Source organism: Daphnia carinata, chromosome 9 (assembly GCF_022539665.2).
Source record: "Daphnia carinata strain CSIRO-1 chromosome 9, CSIRO_AGI_Dcar_HiC_V3, whole genome shotgun sequence".
NCBI classification, from domain to species: domain Eukaryota; kingdom Metazoa; phylum Arthropoda; class Branchiopoda; order Diplostraca; family Daphniidae; genus Daphnia; species Daphnia carinata.
The window spans coordinates 7,761,710-7,774,192 of record NC_081339.1 but is presented as its reverse complement, the minus strand read 5'-3'; the positions used below and the strand labels follow the sequence as shown (position 1 = coordinate 7,774,192).

Sequence of the window (12,483 nt, the reverse complement as noted above, 5' to 3'; positions counted from 1 at the left end):
GCCGCTAGCCATTTTGCGCATAGCTTTTCGTGTCACGACCTTGAAAAACAATCAATTCTTCATTTGTTTCCCTTTTATGTATACGTGCGCTTGCGAGGGTATTGATAACAAAATCAGGTGAGTTATTGGGTGGGTTTTTCTTTGTTGTTGTTGCTCTTTGTGGTTGTTTATAAAGACAATTTTCGATATGCCTTTCTTTTTATTGGCCATCAGGGCGATGACTAACACGGGCCATTTCGGTTTTGTCATCGTAAAGGTAATTCCAAGTATAACGGATATCTGTTTTTTTTTTTTTTTTTTTTATAACTGGAATTTGAAACCGCCTCGTAGAGAACGTGCAACTATTGCAGCGCTGTTTAGACGTGCTGTTTGTCTGTTGTATTCAAATCAAATGAAACGATACGTGAATTCGTATTAAATGTGTTGATACCTCGGCTATACGTATAAGACATAGCGGTTCGTTAATGAATAGGAGCCGTCCAGACAAGGGATGCGTAGACAAAACATTTCCCCCCTGTCGAAAATAGAAAGAAAAATAAAATGGCGTCATAAATAACTGTGTGAAAGCCCTCCTCATTTTCGTATTTGATTGTTGTCCAAAATGACATTTGAACAAGGATAAACAGCGACGACAATTTCTCGTTGATGTGAAAGAAAGCAAGACCTCTTATCTACTAAATTAGACTGTAAAAAAAAAAAAAAAAAAAAAAAAAAAGCGGGACGACTATCGAGAAAGTAGACAGACCCGACTCATCAACAACATTCAGCAATCAGCGGGTCGCCGGTGGTTCTCACAGCGGCTCAACTTCTCGGCCAGCTCAGCAAGCGATCATAAAAATTAAAAAAAAAAAAATTCGAGCTCGATATCAAAAGAAAGGGCGACTATATGGTTATGATATTTTCACGTCTGAGCGCAGCTTTTTTTTTTTTTTTTGTTTCATTTTACGGTGCTAAATTGGCCCGCTCATTTTTATACTCCCATTTTTTCTTTTCGTTTTTCTCGGTAGCTTAATTGCCTCATTGTTCAGCAGCGAATTGCTTGTTGTTGTTGTCTCTTATGTGAAGCCGTGGCAAGGACGAAACAAGCCCTTGGTCTTCAGTTAAGCTATATTTTTTTTTGTTTTTTTTGTTTTTTTTTTGTTTTTTAACGAGTACCCGCGGATTCAAATTTCATTGATTATATTTACACCCCGAACGGCTGGAAGGAATTCCTTTGGTCGGGAATGGGAGTGCGGCACATAACAACAGCAGTTGCTGATGGCACAAATGAGCAGCTAATGAATTGTTGCGGTTTCTGGAACGGACTTGTAATAAAGCAAATAAATTCGTGGAAAAGGCAAAAACTAAAAAGAAGAATAAAAACAAAAATCGAAACTGAGAGACGTTTCCTTTTGGCTCCAGTTAAAAAAAAAAAAAGAAAGAAATAAGAGACGCCAAAACCAAGTGGCTCGTTTTATGGCCATTAAAAGCGACTATTCCATAATAATCATTTGGTAATAAAAATTTAATAAAATAAAAAAAAAAAAAGCGTATATAGATTTGTTGATGATTGATATCGCCAATTGATATTTCATTTCCTAGCAAACAAATCGCGTTTCGTAAAACTTTAGCCCCGTTTTGTTTTTCGCGAAGAAAATCTTGATGGACATATCATCAGCCGTCTGGAATGCAAACCATTTCGAATGTAGTCTTCAAATAGCCAACAGCAATTGCCTTCCCCTTTTTCCTTGGAATAAAAGGGCAGCATTCTGTAAAGCTCTCGAATTGGTAAACCGAGAAACAAGAATGGCGTTGGTGGCCGAGAAGGTTATCACACGAGAAAGATGGGGGTCTACATGTGTGTGCAACAATATCGAATGACTTTGCTGATGACGAGCGGAGCTATTTCCATCGTTATTTTTCTTGTTCATAAAAAAAAAAAAAAAAATGTATTCTATTAATAGCGCTAGACAGGGCCAGTTATAACGCGGATCACATTACATTTGACCACTTGTTCCATTTCATATGTTTCTAATTTTATCCGCTCTTGTTATGCATTCGCCCTTTTTCTTTTTTAGATTGGCAAAAGTTGATTCGGTACGTTTGCCCCGGGTCTGAAAGGCGAGAAGAGTCTCAAAGTCAAAGTCCCTTTCCATCAGTTCCTATATTGTCTTTCGATGCGCACTATATAGCCCGGCCAACATCGAGGATATTTATAGCTCCTTCCATTTGATATTGGCCTTTTTTTTTTTTTTTTTTTTATAGACATCGATTTCGATCAAAAGATATTAATTGCAAACGTTCTCCATTTTTTGTTTCATTCTCGAGCGCGCGGATTTGTGTGACCGTTTCCGTTTCGAGGTGATTACCGTTAACTGGTGTACAATATCTCCGCAAAGCCCTGCACGACTATAAGTTTGATAGTAGGTTTTATTTATATCTTTAAATAAAAAGCAACACTTGAAGAGGAAACGAAACGCGACCCTTTTTATTTTTGTCTCATTCTCTTTTATGCATATCTCAAAAAAAGAATAGGAGAAGGAAGCGAAAATTAGACGTGTGTGTGGGTTCTGCCCTTATTTAGCCGCCGCCGGTGTTTATGCTCTACCTATACACACCGCTGTGGCAATGGCACATATCACTCAAAAATACAAAAGAACCTCCACCTTCTTTTTTTTTTTTTTTTTAATTTTCAATCCTCGACCGTCACCACTAGAAAAAAAAAAAAAAAGAAGGAAGGAAAAAATAAGTGTTGATGGAGGGCTGCGTGTGTTCGCTTTTTTTTTTTTTGAACATATCAGCTGAGAGCTAGCGTTTTTCTTCTCTGTGTGTAGGCACACACACACACACACACACACACACACACACAAGAGACCCCCGCTGGGGTGTTGCTTGTTGGAACTCTCTCTCAATTCCGTGTGTACAGCACTCTGCACTGCTGTCTATGCGCGGTTGATGCCACCGTATTAGTTTACTGCCGAACGCCGGCCAGACCGGTCACGTGTCGTCAAGTGTTTTTTTTTTTTTTTCCCCGTTCATCTTCTTCTTCTTAAAAGAGTTTACTCTCATCGCCCACTTCTTGTTGTGTAACGTTTTTTTTTTTGTTCTTTCTCCTGTTTTAATTGAAGTTGGAAACAACAAAACAAACTTCAAACCTTAAACGAAAAAGATTGGGCTAACAAGCGCAGACGGCCGCCATTTAAAAGAAAAAAAAAAAAAAGAGAGACATCAAAAGCGAAACACACCAATCACCGCAACAAACCATTGTGTGGGAGGAGTGTAGGACGGCCTGCATGTGTGCGTGTGTGTGTGTGTGTGTGTGAGTGCGCTGTGTGGTGCTGGTGATCAGCCAGTCGCACGTTATTTACGTCCATCAGTTTCCGCCCGACGCCTCGACCCTGCGGACGAAAACCTATTATGAAAAAGAGCGGACCCTGTTTGTAACTTGCCATCTGATCTATTACTATTATTATTATTATTATTGTTTGTTTTTTTTTCTCGAGTTTGAACTTTGAACGTTGTTAACGGATTCATTTGACACCCGACCGTTTTTCGAAAAATAGCTTTCTGCTTCGTGTGCGTCCGGCTTTCATTTGATGTGCGTCCGTGCCAGTGTCCAGCTGCGTGTATTCGAACGCGTGAATTAGGGAATCAAAAGAAGAAGAAAGAGGAATTTTAAAAGTCACAGTGAAACATTTTTTTGATTCGTGTGCTGTGAATTAAATTGTCGCAGTGATGGAATCATCGACTAAAATCAAAAGCACAACAGTCATCAGATCGGCGTCCACCTCGCCCACTGACTTGTCGCTGTGCAATTCCAAACGCAAATCGAGTTCGCATCAGTCGTCCAGCAATCACCACCACCACCACCACCACCACCACAACAACAACAACAACAACAACAATAACAAACGATTTCGATTATCGGAAGCTGCTGAATCGGCCGCCGAATCCGAACAGAGAGGCAGGTCTCTCAAAACAACTGGCCTTCCAGCTTCGTCTTCGGGCGCTAGTTCGCCCAGCCGGGCCAGCATTGAGAGTAGTCACGCGGCTGCTAAAATGCTGGGCATGCCCGATCAGAACACAGCCTCGATGCTGGCCGCCATGGCGTTCGTAACGCGAGCCCGATCGAGTTTTATGATCGGAGACATTCTCAATTCGTCCAGATGGACGGACCCGGCCTCGCAGCCTCAACAGCACGGCCAGCAGCACGGCCAGCATCATCATCCATTGCTGGGAGCTTACTCTCACCATCAGGGGGCGTCTCATCAAGCTGCAACGGCGGCTGCCCTGATGGCTGCCTCGGCCGCCGCCCATCATCACGTGCCGCAACACCTCAATCAGCTACCGCACGGGCTGCATAACCTTCATCATCACCATTTACTGCAGCATCCGTCGATGATGGAGGCCGTCCACCACCACCACAGCGGCGGAGGCGGTGGCCATCATCATAATCTTCTTAGGCAAAGAGACACGCACAGCAAATCCGAAGAGGAAGAGGACGCTGATTCAGAGGTTGACGTCGAATCGAATGCCAGTTACAATAGCCGTCAAACCAACAGTCGTGAGTCCTTGCATATTTCATTTATTTTTATTATTTTTTTTCTTTTTTTTTTAATGGGCGTTCTTATTGTTTGATGCGTGTCTGACCGTAAAAGAATGGCAATTGTTTGGCGCTTTAGTTTGCGTTCGTTGGGGGGGGGGGGGATTTTTTTTGTTTTGCCTGGCGGTGATTGGATCACAGCTCTATCATTAGCTCTGAAAACAAATACAGCGAGCATAAGAGCGGCAACGGTTTATCCTTGCAGCGCAGATATTTATGCTGTTTTTCGTACACACATACACATAACGCAAAGAAATATATGATAGCCAGCTGATTGAAATCATCATCGAGCTAGACACGCAACTCGCCTATCACTCGTCTGACACTTTCAATCAAAACCTTTTCTTATTTTACTTTTGCCCTGTTGTTGTTTTTTTTTTTCCTTCCATGATTTTCTATCCCACCCTCCCCATCTTAAACTGGGATGAAAAGGAAATATGTGCACTTGCATATTTAAGTCCAATCAGAGGGGGGGGGGGGGATTTCTTTTGTACACGCCTGAAGCCGTTTCCCCGTGAATCGATTCATTCTTTTTTTAATAGTTATGCATATTTAGCGCAGCCGCAATCATTTCGTTTTTCATATCGCCTTAACATAAAAGGGTCTCTCATCAGAAAGAGATTTACGATCTGACAGGCTGCGAGGGGCGGAATCTAGAGCTGCTTGTCGGTTGTGTGCGTCCGTTGTCCAATGTTAACTCACCGATGATGACGCCAGACGTCAGCTCAAATGAGCTATGCAAATGAAGGTATATACGAAAATTCGTTGATGATCGTCGTGTACATTTGCCATATCACGGCCGAGGATTTGTCGAATGTAATAACAAAAGAGGCGGACGAATTAGTTTGACATTGAGCAATCGTTTGTTGCCTTGTCTTTTCCTGTTCTACCCTCCCCCTCACTGCTGATGTTCTCTCTCTCTCTCTCTCTCTCTCTCTCTCTTTCCGTCTCTCTCTGTGTGTGTAGCGCGATTTGCCTGCTGATCCCTTTTTATTTATTTTTTTTTTTCGCTGTTAGGCCGGAAGTTGTTTTTGTTTCATGTCGGATTGTTGAAGGAAGCACCGAGGAACCGCACACACACAGACAAAAAGAGTGGGGGGACCTATCCGGTCACGCACGTCACAAGTCCCTTCTCTTTTTTTTTTTTTTTTTTTTTTTTTTTTTTTTTGATTTTTCCAAACCATTTCCATCAAACAACTTGATCATGCGATCAGATTGTAACAGAGAAACAGAGAAACCTTTTTATTTTTATTTCTTTTGAAATTTCGTTTTGCTCTTATTTATACCTCAATTTGAGAGAGTTTGAGGGAAATATTCAATAGGTCCAGCCGGCGGTCCGTCAAGAGTTTTTTTCATTGAATTTCTCCAAGTCACCTGCGGCCTGCCCATTCATTTTTCTTTTTAATGTTATGATCGTAGATTTTTTTTTTTTTTTAATTCAAAATGTTTCGCCTTGTTATGTCTACATTTGGCTTCAGTTGCTGCAGGGGCTTTCTGCGTGTAATGGAGACCGTGTGTTATTATATGCGAGTTGACAAGCTGTCATGAACGAAAAACATCGACTTACACGATGACGTTTTTCCTATTTTCAAAAATTCAGCAGGAAAAATACGCACGCGATCTTCGGAGCTTTTTCAAAAGAAAGAGAGAGAGAGAGAGAGACAGTCAACGATTGTCGTTAGATTTTTGCTGCCGTCAAACAAACAGACAGTTTTAATATACCTGGAGCTGCTAGATGTGTCTGTGCATATCCGATTGTTGAATTGCGTTATAGTACCTTTTCCTTAGAGAAGGGCGGATATTACAATAAAATAATATCCCCTAAATTATGTATAGGATAATAGTCATTGCGGTGCTTATCTTGGGAAAAAATTGAGCGGTTGAAAGAAGGAAAGAGACAAAAAATTTAGGAAGGAAATTTAAAAGGGAATCGATCTCCATTAAGAAAAAAAAAAAAAACGATGGACAATATCGTGCGTGCGGTTAGACGCACATCGCCCACCTTTTTGTGTTCGTTTTTCCCTTGCATTTTTAGCTCCGTTTCATCGCCATATTGATTGTTTGAAACTGATGCACTGTGATGGCGCGTTTGACCGCTGATCGGAAAATGAATGGGGCCGGCATGGGAGGCTCGACTCAATTTTCTCTAAAGAACTAAAATTATCGTGTCGTTTGGTGCGTACCAACAGTGACGAATAAGGAGGACGGAAACGACGGGGAGACGGACGACGACGAAGAGGAGGAGCTGAGAAATGCCGTCGGTGGTAGCGGCAAGGTTTCGGCAGGTGCGGAGGGGGCGGCCGGCAAGAGCGGAGGCGGCGGAACAGGAGGCCATGGAGGAGCTGGAAATTCCTCATCGCGACCGGCCTCTTCCCAGCCGTCTCCGTCGTCCTGCGGCCGGAAGCAGCGCAAAGCCCGCACGGCCTTCACCGATCATCAGCTGCAGACGCTGGAGAAGAGTTTCGAGCGGCAAAAGTACCTCAGCGTTCAAGACCGGCTGGAACTGGCCGCCAAACTCAGCCTGACCGACACCCAAGTGAAAACTTGGTACCAAAATCGCAGGTATGGCACTTCTTTATTTTTGACATTGACGTCAGAGAGATCGCCAGATTTCATTTGATTTTTTTTTTTTTTTTAAGAGTTGAACACAAATGCCCGCATAACATAAGCGCAAACGCTGTTTTAAAAACGAGCGTCTTTGTTAACATAAGGCTCGTTTCGTTTTTTTTTTTTTTTCTTTTTTAAGTTTATACGGTACTGTATGTATATGTAAAAAGAAACTATGTGATAGAAGGGACTTTGTTATTATTATTATTCCTGTTGGGATTTGTTTGGTCGACATTCGAATAGAAGTCGTGAAATCTGCAGAAAACTATCGGAAATGAACGTACCTTGTTTTTTTTTTTTTATGTGAACTGTTAAAAAAAAAAAAAGGAAGAAAGAAAGAAAAGACTATAACGGTCGAGTGGAAAACTCGGTAGACGGGAGTTAAGCGTCTATTGTGATTTTTTTTTGCTTACACAGTCTGGAACGATTGGATGACGCGCGCATGCGCGTCAACAATGAAAATATCAAATCAGACTTTTTAAATCGCAAAGTATTTTAATGCCATCGAAAACGTCAGGGTATATAAAGACACATGTCGTTTTTTTGTTTTTTTTTAATGAGGGACCCCATTTATTGGGCGAGGTTCAATCTTGGCTAACGGGGCGTGTGTGTCTGACAGGGCTGTTTCTATGTGGCAACACACGAGAGGTCATCATCTTTTGTCGCGACAAAGACAAAGGGCCCCAACCTACAAAAAAAAAAAAAAAAAAAAAGGAAAACAGAAGAAGACACACAATAAAAATGGACGAGAAAAAAACAAAAGTGGTCCGACGCCAGACGCCGCCATTACCGACTGCTGCCATTAGAGAACAGCCGCTATCCAATAGGAAACTCTCCTTGTTTTTTTTGTTTTTTTAAAAGCCTTTTTATTCTTTTATACATTTTTTTTTTTGGTAGTCCCTTCGACGTTCCAATTCCCTCCCATCCATCTCTCGCCTCACACACCCCAATCTAATGTAAAGCACTTTCAAGCTTTCTCTCTGCATTGTGTGGGATTGTTTGCGTTCGAGCTTAAACGACAGCAGCAGCATCTCTGCTCTGCGTTCATTGCACAGTGCCACCACCCAAACACACGCCCCGTATCGACCACGAACAGCTATCCTTCCCCTATACGCAGAGAAGGGAGCCCCAGCCTATGACATCATATCACGACAAAGAAAACAAGAGGAGGCTTCCTTTCAACTCCGCCCATTGGAACAGAGTTGCACGCAGCCAAACGATATATAGGAAAAAGAGAGAAGGGAGAATAAAAGGGATGAGCATCGCCCAGGAGGGTGGAAGAGGGTGTAATTGATCGCTTGGCACTTGTTTTTTTTTTTTTTTTTTTTTTTTTTCTCTATTCTCGTCGATATAGAAAAGCAACGCATGCGCAATGCTGAAATTGAAAGAAGCGATTGGCTTCTGCGCAAAACAATCGACACCTGGACGCGATCGATATTGCCATTAGTTCTTGCAGTTTATTTCATTTTAGATCGTTGGGTGTTCAGTTAACGGATTTTTTTTCTTTTTCTTTTTAAAGAGGCCATTACATAACCGGTAGAGCCTCACGCGTGTATTTTATTTAAATATTTCTATTTCAGCTGTCGGTTATAATCCGCTTGTTAAGGCTTCTTTCCAAAGTTAGTGTAATTATAGACACGGGTTAATATTCTTTTTTTTTTTTTTTTTTTGGTTTGTTTCGTTTTTTTTTTTTTTAAATGAGGCTTTTAACGAGCGCACAGCAAACGATGATGGTCTTTTCACTTTTACGTGTAACGCCAACGTTGATGCACTCTGTCATTTCTAAATTAGAACATTCTAGTTGACCAGCGGATGTCCCTGCTGCCCATAAAAAAGAAAAAAAATTAATTTTTAAATACCGCCCGCAAAGAAAAATCTCATGAAATTTTACCTTATGGGAAAGAGAAAAAGATAATTGGAGAACTGACAAATAAAAAAAAAAATATGATGCGATATGATGTTTCATTATTACATACCCACATTTGATGGGGGAGCCATATATTATTTGATTGTCTCATTACAGTAAAGTAGCACATCATTTTGTGTGTGTCTGTTCCAATAACGAACGATTTTTCCCTCGACAATTATCTCCGACATTTTCATGTCAAATTTTTTTATTTCCCTTTGAAAAAAAAAAAAATAATAAATGGACGCGAGCCAATGCGAATGGCTGGAGCAATTATCTTTTAGAATCAAATGAAAAAAAAAAAACTTTGCCCTTATTGAGCATATGTCGTCGTCAAGGAAATGAAACCTTTCTTTTTATCACACGTCGTTACGAACACACACACACACACACACAACAAATGTTGAGCTACTTTTATGGACCTTAATTGATGTCGGATTCGCGTACTGTTTGTGGTGTGTTATTTCATGTCTTGAAATTTTCCTTTTTTTTTTTTTTCCTCGGATTATGTGTAAAAAAAAAAAAAAGGACCAAGTGGAAAAGGCAGACGGCCGTCGGATTGGAGCTTTTGGCCGAAGCGGGTAACTACGCGACGCTGCAACGTCTCTACGCCGGCTCGGCGGCGGCCGCAGCGGCCGCTGCAGCCGCGTCGTCGCCGTACGCTCCGTGGGGCTATCCAGCCGGACCGCATCTCAACGCCTTACCTACCAGTGAGTTGGCATTATTATTATAACGTTCAATTACTTATTACACTTTAATGACGTTACGCGCACGTATAGACTGAACGGTTGCAAACGCAATTTGCATTTCACATCGAAAGTCCCGTTCACACGGTGGTTCGCTCAAGTCCCGCAAAAGGCCCTTTAAATAGGAGACGATGTGTTAGCGATTTAATTCATATAGACTTGCACACATTTTCGCAACTTGTGGTTATCGAACAACATTCCACCTGGGCGCTATAATGTGCCAAAAAAAAAAGAAAGAACTGGAACGTTAGCCCGCAAGGCTTATATGTGTACCATTAACTGAAATTCTTATTCGCTTGTGTTATGCATAAAACCTTCGGAAATGGTGTTCGATGTTTCGATTCGGTCCGTTACGAAATCAGAAGAGACACACGAGGGAGCAGAGTCAAGAAATTCGTGCTTCACTTTCATTCGTCTGCGAACATATTTCTAGGAAGTTAAGAATAAAAAAAAAACAAAAAAAAAAAAAAAAACTAATTCGACAAGAATGGGCGTACCGTATTACACCGGACAAGCAGATTAACGTTAGGAAAAGAGCGTCGCTTGTTGTTTGACGTGCGTGATGCGTGTCTGTTAAATATTATATACGGCAGCCCTTCCCTAGGAAGAGTTTCCTTTTTTTTTTTTTTTTTTTTTTTTTAACTTACACGAAAGATCGTCCTCGTTCACGAACGACTAATTTCGTTTCTCTTATTCTAACTTCTCTTATGTAATTAACCGCTTATTGGTAGACAGGTTACGGCGATTTAAGATGAACACGAAAAACACTAGCGCCGATTATTACGCGTGCATTTTTTTTTTTTCGTAAGAAATGGGTCATCTTATGTAACCTCTCACCATCGGGGGGAAAATGATAATTTTTTTTTTTTTTTCAAAATTTTGGAACGGAGGCGGTTCTGTTTTTTTTTTTTTTTTTTTTTCTCTCTTTCGAAACTAAACGGCAAGTGAACACGCGGCTTGTTTCTTGAAATACAACTGCGTAACTATCCAAATGAATGGCTCAAAGTGGTCGGGAAAACGACGGGGAGTTTAGTCAGAAACATTCCCGCGGTTAAACGTTAGTCCATCAGGCCCTTAACGAGCCCCGAAAGAAAAAAAAAACAAAACAACACAAGACTTTAGTCCATCCATTTTTTTTTTTTAATTCCACTACCGTGGTGTGTGCGTATGGAACACACCCACGCTCATTAGTTAATATCTATTGTTACAAAACAATTTCTTTTTTGCAGGTGCTTTGGATATGTATTACCGACAAGCGGCGGCTGCTTTGAGTCAACGAGTGAGTCCAACGGCTCTGCAACAACAAGCGCCTAGGGGTGGGGCTTTTCCGTCGTCGGCGGGAGCCGGCACAGCGGGCGTGTTGTCTATGCCGGGCAACAATAGTCCCGGACAGCGATCGTCCACCTCGTCATCGCTGTTGAGTAATTCGGCGGCAGTGGCCACCGCCAACAGCAATCTCAGCCGGCCGTCCAGTGTTGAGAAAACCTAACGACATTCTTAAAAAATTAAATGAAAAAAATTGAAAATTACGATAAACTTCCTCCCCCCCCCCCCCCCCAAAAAAAAAAAAAAGAAGAAAAGAATAAATAGCCTCAAGCATTCCTCCTGACAGATTCGTTCGTGAATCTCGACGCAAAAGAAAACAACAAAACAAAACAACAAAAACCGATGAGAACCAAGTTCTTTTATGTCGGAATTATTTTATTTTATTTTTTTTTTAATTCTCGTTTTGTTTTCTTTTTTTTTTTATTTTTTTTTTCGACGATGATGAAAAGAAAAAAACAAAAAACAAACACAAATAATTGCGCAACTCCCCTTTTTGAACAAGAAAAAGAATAAATCGGGATTGCGGTTTTTGTTCCATTCAAAACGAGGCGATTTGTTTAAGTTACAGCGTCAATTGATGCGTTTGTGTTTAAACCTATATAGATATTAAAAAAAAATAATCGACGTGTATAATGTGTACGTGTTATTATGTTTTGCGTTGATTCACGTTTTGTTTGGCTTTCTCTCTCTTTCTTTTTTTTTTTTTTTTTTTTAGTTAATTATTAATTACATCAGCCTGGAAGGGTAGGATCGAGCAATTGTGGCCTGGCATAAAAACAAAACCAAACAAAGGGTCACACACGTGTAACACTTTTTATTTCGAAAATAAAAAGTTGTGAAAGATGTCTACAAACTGCCCCTCTAAAAAAAAAAAAAATAACGAATAGATTTAGCACTGCTGATGATTGGAAAGCATTTGTTTGTTTGTTTGTTTTTTTTTTTCGATCAATCGTAGATTTAGATTTCCAGACGAAGGGCAGAGCCAAACTGGATTTGCGGGAGACCTCACACGCAGGGTCTATAAATGCATTTGTTAACACGTCAATGCCTAAAAAGAAAAATTGATTGATCATCGAACTCTCTTCCCACACAATTTTTTACAACGTTCGATTTGATTTCGTATTAATAACACCATTGAAAAAAAAAAAAAAAAAAAGAAGAGGAGAACCAGGCCCAATGTCGATAGCCCCGACGGTGTTATGTTATTATTACAAACGTCATTATATTGTTTATGTGCTGTGAGCTCATTGTGCGGTATGTTGTGTATGTATTGAATAACAAACAAACAAAAGAAAAAGCAAGAGAGACAACAACAA

The 12,483-nt window shown here is 40.7% G+C and overlaps 1 protein-coding gene across 1 annotated transcript; it reads left to right on the top strand.

The window, feature by feature from the left end:
- Positions 1-3,013: 3,013 nt before the first annotated feature.
- On the top strand, positions 3,014-11,366 carry LOC130700813 (homeobox protein B-H2-like). Its single transcript, XM_057522800.2, has 4 exons — positions 3,014-4,543; positions 6,772-7,144; positions 9,624-9,805; positions 11,071-11,366. The coding sequence occupies exons 1-4, from the start codon at positions 3,715-3,717 to the stop codon at positions 11,328-11,330; spliced, it is 1,644 nt and encodes a 547-aa protein (XP_057378783.1). The 5' UTR covers positions 3,014-3,714; the 3' UTR covers positions 11,331-11,366.
- Positions 11,367-12,483: the final 1,117 nt, after the last annotated feature.

Coding starts and splice junctions, on each gene's coding strand:
- LOC130700813 (XM_057522800.2), top strand. CDS start 3,715: ATGGAATCATCGACTAAAATCAAAAGCACAACAGTCATCAGATCGGCG. Junction 4,544..6,771: donor TAGCCGTCAAACCAACAGTC/GTGAGTCCTTGC, acceptor GCGTACCAACAG/TGACGAATAAGGAGGACGGA. Junction 9,806..11,070: donor TCTCAACGCCTTACCTACCA/GTGAGTTGGCAT, acceptor TCTTTTTTGCAG/GTGCTTTGGATATGTATTAC.